The sequence below is a fragment of the Amblyraja radiata genome, chromosome 10, assembly GCF_010909765.2.
Source record: "Amblyraja radiata isolate CabotCenter1 chromosome 10, sAmbRad1.1.pri, whole genome shotgun sequence".
In the NCBI taxonomy this organism is placed as follows: domain Eukaryota; kingdom Metazoa; phylum Chordata; class Chondrichthyes; order Rajiformes; family Rajidae; genus Amblyraja; species Amblyraja radiata.
In genome coordinates this window covers 2,156,080-2,171,150 of record NC_045965.1, presented here as the reverse complement: position 1 = coordinate 2,171,150, position 15,071 = coordinate 2,156,080, and the positions used below count along the sequence as shown (strand labels likewise).

Sequence of the window (15,071 nt, the reverse complement as noted above, 5' to 3'; positions counted from 1 at the left end):
GTAGAACAAAATGCTGGAGAAACTCAGCGGGGGAGGCAGCATCTATGGAGCGAAGGAAATAGACTGTCTGAAGAAGGCTCGACCCGAAACGTTGCCTATTCCTTCGCTCCAGAGATGTTGCCTCACCTGCTGAGTTTCTCCAGCATTTTTGTCTACCTTTGAACTATTATTAAATGCCTCTGATATTTGGATGTATCTAAAAACAGCTCAAGTAGGCTTCAATGATCAAATGAAACGAGAGTGCAATACATTTAATTACATTCATTTTAAAGTCGAAGGAATGAACAAGGTAGAGAACAAACAGGTAAATCACTTCCCATTATGTTCAGAGTTAGCAACTCCATTGAAATGAATGGGGTCGGTGACAGATGCTGCTGGCAAGCTGAGTGGCCCAGATGGAGTTGGTTCAGCTGTGGGATGGTGTCCGATCCACATCATCTTAGCTATTGGAAGAGGTCAGGCAGCAGTGCACTAACATCTGTCTCTGGCTCATCTACCATTTCCACATTTCAATGCACCAACCTTGAAGCCTGAGGTGAGCAGTGGATGGTCAAAATGTAGTCTCAGCTGACCAATCAAAATCATAATCAGAAAATAAGTGTTCGGCACGGACTTGAAGGGCCGAGATGGCCTGTTTTCCGTGCTGTAATTGTTATATGGTTATAATCACATTTTACTAGCCAAGTATGTTTTGCAACATACGAGGAATTTCATTTATGTTTCAAGAATTATATTCCGCATTTTTGCTGCCTTTCAGTTTTTCTAGATACATTTCTATATTTCTAGGTTAGTTTAGTAACCGATCAGCGATCCCCGCATATTAACACAACCCGACCCACACAATTCAACATTTATACCAATGCCAATTAACGTACAAACCTGTACGTCTTTGGAGTGTGGGAGGAAAGTGAAAATCTCAGAGAAGACCCACACAGGTCACGGGGAGATTGTACAAACTCCGTACAGACATGCACAGGATTGAACCTGCGTCACTGGCGCTGTAAGGCAATATCTCTACCGCCACGCCAGAAATTAAATTGTGCACAACTACTGTTGTGGCTACACAAGAGGCTGTAAATGCTGGAGGAACTCGGTGGGTCAGTCACATCTGTGGAGGGAATGGATGCCAGTCTGAAGAAGGGCCCAATTTGAATGGTTGTCTGACCCTTTCCATCCACAGATGCTGCCTGACCCGATGAGTTCTTTCCTACCCAGCACTTTTTGTAGGAAGGAACTGCAGATGCTGGTTTACACGGAAGATAAACACAAAATGCTGGAGTAACTCAGCGGGTCAGGCAGCATCTCTGGAGAGCAGGAACGGACATTTCGGGTTGAGACACATCTTCAGATGAAGGGTCTCGACCTGAAACGTCATCCATTCCTTCTATCCAGAGATGCTGACTGTCCCGCTGAGTTATTCCAGGATTTTGTGTTTATCTTCAAACACGTTGCAGTTTGTTGCTATGGTTAGTTTGTTGCCACTTGTATAATGTCATATTGTCTTTCACATTTGTCTTTCACATCAGCAATAAACAAATAAAAACCAACTGCTGGGCTAACTCAGCACATCTGTGGGATCACTGGTCTATTGTCACAAATGCTGCTCAATCCGCTGAGTTCCTGCAGCAGTTTGTTTTTCTCCAAATTCAAGCATCAGCAACACTTGTATTTGCTAGAGAATTAAATGTGCACTGGATGTGGCTAATTTATTCGAGATACAATTAGTCATAATTTTCCTCTCAAATCAGCTGCAGATTCATGGTGCTGAGGAATGTACAGGAAAAATCTACATGTGTCCCTTGCTCATCTCTCACACATTTGATGCGGTGCTGGCTCGATGGGCTGAATGGCCTACTCATGCGCCTATTGTCTAGATATAACCCTGCAGAGATTTATTGCAAAAAGAAGCCAATTAATTCCCGATTTTATTCTTTGAATTTGATAATTTGGTGTCTGGTGGATAGTATTTTCTGAAGCTAAAGATCTGCTTATAAATCGCCAAGATGTGCTCGATGGAATTGTTCTGTTCAAACATACATTATGCACAGGGGTAGGTGAACCCGAGTTCCAACTTCAGCAGTTAACTTTTCACAATTATATTTCAATCCCATGAGGCCATTGAGAAGCAGAGTAGCCAAATAGCATTGTTTAAAAAGTCCAAAGAATAATCTGCAATTATTAAACGAATGAAGCAAAGTGATTCATGGATAAGATGGGGCTTCTGTGCTGTATAACTCTACGAGAGTCTCTGCGATCCTCTGCACTGTTCGAATGCAAGCTCATCCTCCATCCGAGCATGTTGCGGCATCCCATGCCAAGTATCAAAGTCTACAACTTTTGTTAATGTACTCTCTCGCTCTCTGTAAGAACTGGCCTTTGACAATGCAAGTAATCCAGTTATAACACTGACCTGGCTTTCTCTCTCCATTTACACAGCCTGATCTGCTGGGCATTTCGCAATATTTTTAACACCTTTCACTAGTTTTGCTCTCTAAGTGTGGCTATCAACCCCTCAACCACCACCTACCCACATGTTCAACCTGTCCAAATTTGCTCCTATCCCATCATAGATGTGCCCTTTCTCTGTCTTTCCCCAACACAATTAATATGTTTTTCTCGTTTTCCCAGTTCTGATGAGCCTTCAACTTTCCCCCCAGCCCACAGATACTGCCTGACCTGTTGAGTGTTTCCTACATTTTCTGTTGCATGAAAGTAAGCATGCAGGTACAGCAGGCAGTGAAGAAAGCGAATGGCATGTTAACCTTCATCACAAGAGGAGTTGAGTATAGGAGTAAAGAGATTCTTCTGCATTTGTACAGAGCCCTAGTGAGACCACACCTGGAGTATTGTGTGCAGTTTTGATCTCCAAATTTGAGGAAGGACATTCTTGCTATTGAGGGAGTGCAGCGTAGGTTTACAAGGTTATTTCCTGGGATGGCGGGACTGTCATATGCTGAGAGAATGGAGTGGCTGGGCTTGTATACTCTGGAATTTAGAAGGATGAGAGGGCATCTTATTGAAACATATAAGATTATTAAGGGTTTGGACACGCTAGATGCAGGAAACATGTTCCCGATGTTTGGGGAGTCCAGAACCAGGGGCCACAGTTTAAGAATAAGGAGTAAGCCATTTAGAACGGAGATGAGGAAACACTTTTTCACACAGAGAGTGTTGAGTCTGTGGAATTCTCTGCCTCAGAGGGCGGTATAGGCCAGTTCTCTGGATACTTTCAAGAGAGAGCTAGATAGGGCTCTTAAAGATAGTGGAGTCAGGGGATATGGGGAGAAGGCAGGAACTGATTGGGGATGATCAGCCATGATCACATTGAATGGCGGCGCTGGCTTGAAGGGCCGAATGGCCCACTCCTATCTCTTGTCTATTACCATTCCTTTAAACTGTGTAACCATTTCTTCCTGCATAGTTTGCATGTGTAAAACACAGAGAACACGCTTCTTGCATTCAAGATTGTGAAAGAGGTAAATGCAACCAGAATAGCAAAGGCTAATATTTCACAAACCCTTTCAGTTCATTTATCTTTTCATCATCAACGTGAGGGCAGTAATGGATTTTGAAGTAGCACAAATGAACCTTGACAAAATTGTGACCTTTTTTTCCTCTCATTGCTTCCATCTTTTCTCTCTTCCTGATGCTGCTTCCTCTGAAGTCTCCAACCAAATGGTATTGGAAACTGGTTCCTGTAAGTTAATTCAACGAGTAGTGATCACTGTATTTGTGAATATTTCATTTTCTCTGTTGCCCGTTCTGATTAACATACGTTGTTTTTCGCCCGCTGTGATCCATCGTTATTTTCAGCTATTAACCTTCATTTCCGCTGTCCATTTTATTTAAAGATGAATCGCACCATTCTTGCCGCTTACATTCACTCCTCTTCCTTGTATCGGATGTTTACTTTTTAAGAAGCTTTCTTTGTTTGTTTAAGATTTTTTTTAAATTATGTCAATTTGGAAGTTAGTATTGAGTATGTATGTGTGTGTTGAAATAACTGATGAATTAGTCCATTCTTAAGTGCCTGTCCCACGAGCATGCGACTGCATGCGGCAGGTGCGACCTAACGTGGTTGCTTGAGCCGTACGGCCTCGCGGGACCGGTCCCACTTCGATCGCCGGAGCCGTATGGAGTTGTGCGGAGCTGGTCCCGACATCGCGCGGGGCTCCGAAAAACTGACACTGTCCAAAAATTCCGCGCGGCCGCATTGAGGCCGTACGCACCACCTCGACTGGCGTGTGCAGTGTCTCGACGCCGTACGCCTTCGCTCGAACTTCACGTCAACTCGTACGGGATCACTCGACCTCCACGCGGCCCCCGCTTCCGGTTTGGTCGCACTCGCCGCATGCAGTCGCATGCTGGTGGGACAGGCCCTGTACGGGGATCACTCGACCTCCGCGCGGCACCCGCTTCCGGTTTGGTCGCGCTCGCCGCATGCAGTCGCATGCTGGTGGGACAGGCCCTGTACGGGGATCACTCGACCTCCGCGCGCCCCCCGCTTCCGGTTTGGTCGCGCTCGCCGCATGCAGTCGCATGCTGGTGGGACAGGCCCTGTACGGGGATCACTCGACCTCCGCGCGGCACCCGCTTCCGGTTTGGTCGCGCTTGCTGCATGCAGTCGCATGCTCGTGGGACAGGCCCTTTACTATGAACACAGCACAGGTAGAAATCTGTTTTTTAATAATCTCTGAGACAAGGATGTTAATTAATAGTTAGCATAAGTTGCACATACTTGGAGTCCACAGTTTACACTTGGTCTGCAACATCTCTGCTTCAAGCAAAAATCTCATGCACCAACTTCCACATGGGGAAGACGCTGAAACCATTTACAGCAATTTAGGCAAAAAATATAGCACATCCTGTGGCCTGATTATTAAAGTATGGGCAGCAAGTTTTGGAAATTATTATAAATGTGAATGAAAAAAATGTTTACGGTACATAATATTTCACATTGTCAAGTCACCATATACACATCCCAAGCACTTCAATGCCAATTAGGTATGTAGTAATTGTGGACACTATTGCAAGTTAAATAATGTTTGTTTAACATTTAATTCAAAAGACAACTTCTCCAATATTGAAGCATTTGCTCAGTTTAGTCACAAAGTTTCGATGGCATCTCAAATCCCTGTACCCAATGATCATAACGTGCTGGAAGAGTGAATCCAACAGCATCTTCGACCTCACTGCGGACATTGTTGTGAGATGAATTTACTGTCTGACCTCATTGTTGTGAGAAACTTACTCTCTGGAGTTTTAGTGACCAAGCCAGGTTACCTGGTTCACTAATTGGATTCCTACAATGACGGCACAAGGCAGAGAGGGAAGTATAAACCACAATTCAAATCAGACACAGAAAGAAAAATGAAGAAAAGGGTAAAATGGGATTAGGGGCGAATTTAAAAATAAATAAGCGTTTGCGAAAAACATGAACATTTTATATTATCCCGTTAAAACCAAAAGCAATGAGAATATTTCTACTTAAACCTTTTTTAAATAGTTCTCAAGAAGTAGAGAATTTTTTGGAAATACTACAGAGGGATGGTGACCTGCGTTGAACCACTCGTGTGCTGTACATAATAATGGGTTTGGTTCTTGTAGCTAAGTCAAGCTTGCTGTAGATCCTGCAGAGTGTCATAACATCACAGCAGCACAGACATAGGCCATTAGCCCCCATCAAGTTCAGGCCAGTTCTCTCTGGAGCAGTTGGTGCAATCCATTGCCATGTATCCCCGACAATATTATTTCCATCAAATGCAGGTGTAAAGGGATTTTGCTCTCTTCCTGCCAATGTTATGGCAGCAAATTGTAGCACAACGTGTAGAAAAGCAGCAGTAGGCAAGTCTCAATGTCTGCAACAATGAAATTATAACACAATCTGTAATACTGCACTTCGGATCAATTTAACAATCAAATGTGGAAGTAGCAAATATAAGGAATGTGACTCGTCAAGACATTATTTTAGGTTGAAAGTGCCACAAATTAATCTTGATTCAAGGATAACCCTAAAACTTGGATTCTACTAGCAAAGATGACCTTCCTTATCAGACAATTGTGAAATCCTGCTAAATTACTCATTAACATTTTGTTCTCCATGATAACACCAGCTAATTTATACAGAATAATATTTTTCTTTCCAAAATAAATCAGTAGAACCACACAACATTTCTGCGTTAACTAACCAAGCCTTTGTTAGTCTCTACAAAACTATTATATTCCAGCCTTCTTATTATAAAGGGGTTATTTCATTTGCCATTTTGAATGGGTTTTTAACTTGATTATTAATTATAGAGTTATAGAGTGATACATTGTGAAAACAGGCCCTTCGGCACAACTCTCCCACACATTAGATACATGTCCCAGCTACCTGCCCACATTTGGCCTACATCCCTCCAAACCTGGCCTGTCCATGTACCGTTTAAGTAATTTTTGAACAAGGACTCCAAAATCTTCAGATATCAGTTCTTCTCCTTTGCTTTTCCTTATTTAAGTAATAACCAGAATTGCATTTTGCATTCTAAATAGACGATCATTGAAAGTGGCCTCACACTCCATTCATCTATCTATCTGTATCTCTCAATTTGTTATTAACTGGAAAGGGGTTTCATTAGATACATTGATTGCCATCACTGCTATGTAGCTTCCAAGGAATACATCCTTTCATGTGAACCATAAAGGTTTGATTCATGCATCACAAATTACATAAATGTATTTGTAGCTGATTAAAGATAAGGATGATCAAAGAGCATGAGGTCATAAGTGATAGGAGCAGAATTAGGCCATTTGGCCCATCAAGGTTACATTGCCATTCAATCATGGCTGATCTATCTCTCCCTCCAAAGTCCATTCTCCTGCCTTCTCCCCATAACCCCTGACACCCGCACTAATCAAGAATCTATCTATCTCTGCCGTAAAAATATCCGTTGACTTGGCCTCCGCAGCCTTTTGTGGCAAAGAATTCCACAGATTCACCACCCTCTGACTAAAGAAATATTTCCCCATCTCCTTGCTAAAAGAATGTCCTTTAATTTTGAGGCTATGACCTCGAGTCCTAGACTCTCCCACTAGTGGAATCATCCTCCCCACATCCACTCTATCCAAGCCTTTCACTATTCTATATGTTTCAATGAGGTCCCCCCTCATTCTTCTAAACTCCAGCGAGTACAGGTTCAGTGCCGTCAAATGCTCATCATAGGTTAACCCACTCATTCCTGGGATTATTCTTGTAAACCTCCTCTGGACCCTCTTTAGAGCCAGCACACCCTTCCTCAGATATGGTGTCCAAAATTGCTCACAATATTCCAAATGTGGCCTTACCCGCACCCTGTAGAGCCTGGCTAAAAAAAAATCCTCCTAATTTCCTTTCTAAAGCTACATCCTTTAATTCTGCGGCTATGACCTCTGGTCCTAGACTCTCCCACTGGTGAAAACATCCACATCCACTCTATCCAAGCCTTTCACTATTCTGTAAGTTTAAATGAGGTCCTCCCTTATTCTTCTAAACTCCAGGGAGTACAGGCCAAGAGCCTGTTAAACATTCAGCATACGTTAACTCAATCAAGCATTAAACTATAGTGTGCTAGCAGAGAGCAGGATACCAGTACTTATGTATTGTACATTCTGCTGATACTGCTATTTAAATTAATTTCTGTTTCGGCTGCTGTAACCAAGCCAAAAACATTGGGTTGCATAACGTGGCATATTATGAAGTAAAATGACACTTCCCAGTGTCAGCCACTCAATGATTATGATCTGCCTAGGGTGTGAAATTATTTTAAAGGGAATGCCCTGGATTTAAACTTAGCGGTAGGGCGATTGGAGGCTGACGGCTGGAGCCATCTGGCAGCTTGTCACAGCCCACACTGCCATCTTGTGTTGCAACTGATCCTTGTTTGCAGTGGTGCTAGTATAGAGCTAGGTGGCAGTGTTAAGGGCCTGTCCCACTGTACGAGGTAATTCAAGAGTTGTCCCGAGTTTTCCCCTGATTCAAACTCGGAGAATGTCCGTAGCGGGTCCGTAGGAGTTTGTGGATGTCCCGTTGCGGCTCGTACGAGTAACGGTAGGTTCTCGGGAAATCCGGTAAACTTGTGACGTTTTTTTCAACACTGGGAAAAATGTCCACGAGTAAAGAAATACTTGTGATGAAAAAAATTGTTACTTTTTACTCGTACGAGCCGCTACGAGGCATCCACGAACTCCTATGGACCCGCTACGGACATTCTCCGAGTTCAAATCAGGGGAAAACTCAGGAGAACTCTTGAATGACCTCGTACAGTGGGACAGGCCCTTCAAGGAACACAGTGCTGGAGTAACTCAGCGGGTCTGGCAGCATCTGTGGAGAACATGGATAGGTGACGTTTCACAGAGTGCTGGAGTAACTCAGCGGGTCAGGCAGCATCTCTGGAGAACATGGATAGGTGACGTTTCACAGAGTGCTGGAGTAACTCAGCGGGTCAGGCAGCATCTGTGGAGAACATGGATAGGTGACGTTTTACAGAGTGCTGGAGTAACTCAGCGGGTCAGGCAGCATCTGTGGAGAACATGGATAGGTGACGTTTCACAGAGTGCTGGAGTAACTCAGCGGGTCAGGCAGCATCTGTGGAGAACATGGATAGGTGACGTTTCACAGAGTGCTGGAGTAACTCAGCGGGTCAGGCAGCATCTGTGGAGAACATGGATAGGTGACGTTTCACAGAGTGCTGGAGTAACTCAGCGGGCCAGGCAGCATCGCAGAAGAACATGGATAGGTGACGTTTCAGGTCAGGACCTTCGTCAGTTTTCAGCATGTTATGGTAGTGCTGGCTGTGAACAGATGCATGGAGGCCTCGGGGAATTTTAGAGAAATTAAAGGAATGGGCAGATGGAACTTCATGTGGGCTGATGTGAGACCACCCCCTTGTGCAAAAAAAAAACAAAAGAAAGTTGCAATATATTTTTAAATGGTGAGAAACTGAAATGTTCTTATTTGAAGGGGCCTGGATGAAGTAGTATGTGAGCTAGGGAAAGGCAATTTGCAAGTACAGCAAGTAATTAGAGAGGCAAACAGTAGTATGTGAGCTAGGGAAAGGTAATTTGCAAGTACAGCAAGTAATTAGAGAGGCAAACAGTACACTGACCTCTACCCAAGTGAATTTAACAACAAGTTACCAATCTGGATGTAAGCCAGTGTACTGTTGAGAATGTGGCCGTCAGTACCAGTGGGTTAAATCAGCAACGTCAACAATGCGACTATACTGATAAGAAATTTAAATTACATTGTGACCGTGGAGCACCGGTGAAGTTGCCTCTGGATTTTTGCATCTGGTCTCCCTCTTCAGGAAATAATGAAAGAATCCACCCAGTTGTTTCCAGAGGAATACTTTATTGTCACATGTGACTGGGCACAGTGAGATTATTTGATTGCATTCACAATGTATACAAATAACAGCCACCTACGGCGCTGACAAAGTTACAAAGCTGTCGTCGACCGTGGGTCGACCCGCGAGGGATCGCCACCGCCGTGGCCCCATCGTCGCGAGGCCTCACCGCTGTTGACGCCCCACTTCACGCCTCTGTAGTGACGTCCTGGGCCCCAGCCGCGGGCTCTGTCGGCCACTTCGCCCAACTTGGGGTTCTACCCGTGAGGCCCCTGCCAGGCCCCGACCCGCGCTTCTACACGGCGATCCGGGAGGCATCAAGACCGCGGCGCCATGATAAAGGCCTCCGGCTGTGTTCCCAGTCTACAGCTGCGCCTCGTCTAGAAGCCTTCTGGCCGTGCAAGATGAAAGGAAATCTTGACAGATGAAACAAAATGTTTTCACAGGGAGGGTAGTAAATCTTTGACACTCTACCCAAAGGTGCTATTGTCAGTTGTTCAGCTTATTCAAGAGAGAGTCCAGTTTTGTTTAGATATTAATGGGGTAGACATAGGTGTCAAATGTAGAGGAGTGGAGGTGAAACATTTAACAGGTGGAGCATGCAGGACATCCAGTTGTCCCAGTTCCATTCCTGATGCTGATGTTTCTATGTTATCTACTGCATTTTGTTTGTGCCAGAAAAGATTCCACAATTGGTGATAAATGCTAGAGAAAATATATTTCCATTCTTGTGCTAAATGACAAGGACTAAGTTGTATGAGCACTGCTTTAAAATCGTATTTATCTGTCCAAAACATGTATTTGGTGACAGGCTCGCTACAGGAAGGATCAAGCTCTACCCAAGCAAGTGCCCTGTATCCCAGCAGTGGAAAACCTGCTGAAGGATACCACGGATGGTTGCTCGTTAGCTGCTCTGATTCATTTTTACTGTCCTGATATTATCCGAATGGAAGGTGAGCCTTTCTTTGTGAATGGGGATCAACATCAATGAATTTACCTGAAGTGAATTGGGAGTTAATTTATGATTAATATGGTGGGAGTCTACTGAACATTGCTCATCTCAATTGTCTTATTTTAACTGGGATGCATTTCGTCATCATTAACTAAATCGCGTAAGTACCACAAGAGTTTTGATTTGCCAGTTCCATCAACAGCCCAGCTCCTGCTTCAAGAGGCACAACATTAGCCTGTCTTCCTGCACCCCTTCTGTGCCTGAAGATGGGGCAAATATCTTTGCAAATTTTTTTTCATTAACTTCCCACAATATCCTTGGATACCTTTGGCCAGGTCCTGGGGATTTATCCACCTTAATATTCCTCTCGCACCGTTCTTATAATTTGGATATGGTTTGACACATCCATCACCTACTCTTTTCCCCTCAATTCCTTTGAGTAAATACAGTATACAGTAAATTCAGATGAAAACGAGTCATTTAAATCGTGGCCCACCCCTGTGGCTTGATGTGTAGGTGATCACGTTGAACCTTAAGGGAGCCTATCCACTCCCTGTTTACCCTTTTGCTCTTGATAAACTTGCAGAGTCTCTTAGGATTCTTCTTTCACTTGTCTGTCAGAGCTATCTCATATCCTCGTTTTGCCCTCCTGATTTCCCTCTTAAATCCACTTGTACATTTGTTATATTCCTCAAGGGATCTACTTAATCCTAGCTACCTATACCTGACACCTGCCTCTTTTTTTTCTGCCCAGATCCTCAACATCCTTTGTCAGCCAGTGTTCCCTACTGCTTCCAACCTTGCCTTTTACTTGACTGGGAACATGTTTACACTGAACTCTCAGTGTCTCTTTTATAAGCCTCCCACTTGCCAGACTTACTTTTACCCCTCCCAATCAAACTTCGCAAGTTCCTCTCCATTGCCATCAAAATATATCATAGAGTCATAGAGTGATACAGTGTGGAAATAGGCCCAACTCGCCCACACCGGCCAACAATGTCCCAGCTACCCTCGTCCCACTTGCCTGCGCTTGGTCCATAACCCTCCAAACCTGTCCTATCCATGTACATGCCCAACTGTTTCTTAAACGATGGGATAGTCCCAACTTCAACTACCACCTCAGGCAGCTTGTTCCATACACCCACCACCCTCTGTGTGAGAAAGTTATCCCTCAGATTCCTATTAAATCTTTTCCCCTTCACCTTGAACCTATGTCCTCTGGTCCTCGATTCCCCGACTGGGTAAAAGGTCGATTCCTCTCATGATTTTGTATACCTCTATTAGATCTCCCCTTATCCTCCTACGCTCCATGGAATAGAGACCCCGCCTACTTAACCTCTTCCTGTCGGTCACACCCTCCAGTCCTGGCAACATCCTCGTAAATCTTTTCTGAACCTTTTCAGGCTTGCCCTAATTTGGGACGTGGTCTAATCCTATCTTGGTTTTGACCTATTTTAAATCTAGTGGAACCATGGTCGCTGGTCCCAAAGTGTTCCCCCATTGACACCTCCTCTCTCGTGGAGTCATCTAGATATTGCCTCTGAAAGCCTTCCGGGATACACAACAAATTCTACCCCTCTATCATGCCTGTATTATTTATACACTGGGACCTTGAGCTGCCAGTCCTGCCTCTCCCTCGACCATGTTTATGCAAGACCTGTAATATCCCAGTGCCCATCCCTGCCTTGAGTTCACCTGCCGCACCTTCCATTAAAATAAATACTGTTTAGTATTTCTTGCAATAAAATAAATACTGTTTCATCCTCAGATCTTCCTCACCCCCTGTCCTCGCTTACCAGTCCTGTGTAATGAACTTGCTTGGTTTTGCTCGAAGTAAACTTGTAGAATCCCTGAGGATTTTCCTTTATCTTGCTTTGGGTACAGCTGTCCTGCCAGAGGAATTTAATTCTTCCCAAGTAGCTCTAGCAAATATCCCCACCAAGATATTAGTGCCCCTCCAGTTATGTATCGATTTGTCAACAAAATGAAATCTTAAAATTGCGTTGGCAAGTCTTGAAATTTCACCTCACAATGTTTTCATTTACAATGCAATTTAATTTTATAAAATGTATATAGTAATGTGGAAAGTTAGCATGAACAAATTAAATATGGGCAGCATGGTTGCGCAGCGGTAGAGTTGCTGCCTTACAGCGCCAGAGATCCAGGCTACATCGTGACTATGGGTGCTGTCGGCAAGGAGTTTGTACATTCTCCCTGTGACCGCGTGGTTTTCTCTGGGATCTCCATCAGATGGGGCTGCAGGGCTTTATTTTGGTCCAAAAGTTGTAAAAATCAAAGTCCGTATTTAAGTGTCACTCTTATTTTAATTTAGAGGAATCAGTGAAATCGTGGAAACAGGCCCTTCGACCCACCGAGTCCGCGCTGACCAGCGATCCCCGCACATTAACACTATCCTACACCCACTAGGGACCGTTTACCATTTTACCAAGCCAATTAACCTACAAACCTGTACTCTTTGGAGTGTGGGAAGAAACCGGAGATCCTACAGAAAACCCACGCGGTCACGATGGGACCATACAAACTCCTTATAGACAGTGCCCATAGTCAGGATGGAGTCTGGATCTCTGGCGCTGTAAGGCAGCAACTCTACCGCTGCACCACCATGCCGCACATATTTAATTTGTTCCTGAAGGGATTCTTGCCAAGGACTAGTGGAAAGAATCAGTGACACGTAATCAGTGTGTAACTTTCTTGTTACAGATATATGCTTGAAGGAGACTATGTCGTTGGCTGATGGCTTGTACAATCTACAATTGATTCAGGAATTTTGTGAAGGTTACCTGAATCAGTGCTGCCATTTCCTTCTGGAAGACATGCTCTATGCATCTTCATCAATCAAGGTAAAGCTGGAGACAGACACAAAATGCTGGAATAACTCAGCAGGACAGGCAGCATCTCTGGAGAGAAGGAATGGGTGACGTTTCGGGTCGAGACCCTTCTTATTGCTTGGAGAGACTGCTGAGTTACGCCAGCATTTCATGTCTATCCTGCTTGGTACTTATTTGCTTCATATTTGGACTCTGATTTTTGTGTTGCTCCAACAATTGAATTGTCGGCTGTTTGAGCAGTAATGTAGAAGCCTAGCGTAGATCAAACAAAGTTAGAAAATGAAGATAGACCCAAAATGCTGGAGTAACTCAGCGGGACAGGCCGCATACCTGGAGAGAAGCAATAGGTGGTGTTTCAGGTCGAGACCCTTCTTAAGTTAAAAGTTCAGTTGAAAGTTTTAAAAAATGGTTTCATTCACGGTGATAGACCTGTAGAAATCTCTGCCTTAAAAGACAATGGAAGTGAATCTGCTGAATATATTTAAAAATAAAGTAGATAGCTTTCTAGACACAAGGCATGAGAGAGGGATAATTTGGTATTTATATCGAGGACCAGCCAGGATTGTGCTGAATGGCAGAGCAGAGTTGAAGGGCACGATGACCTACTCCTATTTACTGTGCTTCCTGCCCAACCCTGTCTCCATGCCCAGTTTATGCCACCATTACCTTGTGTATTATCAGGTTGTACTGCCAAAGGCAGCATGCTTAACTGGCATGTTGAGCATTTTCTTTATTTTTTCCTTTTTACACTTTGGAGCCGACACATTCTATACATGGAGCTGGCCAAAGATAAAATGCACATTGAGTCTTCTAGGCTATCTTGTCCCCTTGTGAACTGGGACTAATTCTCCTTTCTCTCTGTTCGTTCACCTTTTTTAGAAATGCAACAACATTCATCATCGAGTCGTACAGAAATGCCCTTTGGTTCACCACGTCTATTACAACAATTTTACACTAATTCTACTTACCCGTAGAACCATATTCTATTTCTTGCCTAATTCAAGTGCATGTCTAATCACCTTAAATATAGTGACTGTATCCATGACTGAAATCTAAAGTAAAGACTCTTGCCATACTTGAATGTGTAAGTGGCCCTTCATTTTGCTTTGCATTTATCCACGAGGATATTTTAAATTGACAGCACTGACTGAATTTATGGTATGTCTTCATCCAGTCATAAAAATATTATTTTCTCCCTGTGCTCTTTGTAACTCAGACAATCATTTCAAAATTCTGCCCAAATGAATGTTAAAAATCTGTGGAGACAAATTATCCTGAAGGCAGCTATGCATTCAAAGGTGACAGCACCAAGCACAACTTGTTAATGCTCCACTTCCATACTCCATGTTTATTGATTGAGTATTTGCAAGGAGTGTTAAATTGAGCAGAGAACATTTCAATCAGCATTTGCTTTCTAACTCAGCACATAATTTCAAACAAGATCGTCCAATGTTCACTTTGTTTGAATTATGCTTGAAAATATTTTGTAAGTGACTGAACAGGAGACAATAGGCGCAGGAGTAGGCCATTCGGCCCTTCGAGCCAGCACCGCCATTCAATATGATCATGGCTGATCATCCACAATCAGTACCTCGTTCCTGCCCAGTCCCCATATCCCCTGACTCCGCTATCTTTAAGAGCCCTATCTAGCTCTCTCTTGAAAGTATCCAGAGAACTGGCCTCCACCCTCTAAGTAAGGACATTGGGCAGGAAATGAGGACAAGCTGCAGACATATGAAAACTGCTGAACCTTGCACGATCTATTGTGACAAAAATTGGTGTCTTCAATTGCTGGATTTACACCCCATAAACCATGTCTGAATCCAAGGTAGACAAAACTGCTGGAGAAACTCAGTGGGTGAGGCAGCATCTATGGAGCGTAGGAATTGTTGACGTTTCGGGTCAAGA

The 15,071-nt window shown here is 43.8% G+C and overlaps 1 protein-coding gene across 3 annotated transcripts in view; it reads left to right on the top strand.

Annotated features, from left to right (window-relative positions):
* camsap2 (calmodulin regulated spectrin associated protein family member 2) overlaps positions 1-15,071 on the top strand; it is a 129,002-nt gene that overhangs the window by 76,429 nt on the left and 37,502 nt on the right. For 2 of the 3 annotated variants that reach the window (XM_033027883.1, XM_033027884.1), the window contains exons 5-7: positions 3,665-3,697; positions 10,174-10,315; positions 13,036-13,175. In XM_033027883.1, the coding sequence (XP_032883774.1) occupies positions 3,665-3,697; positions 10,174-10,315; positions 13,036-13,175 (315 nt within the window). The remainder of the gene's footprint in view (positions 1-3,664; positions 3,698-10,173; positions 10,316-13,035; positions 13,176-15,071) is intronic. The other variant, XM_033027885.1, reaches the window with a different exon arrangement.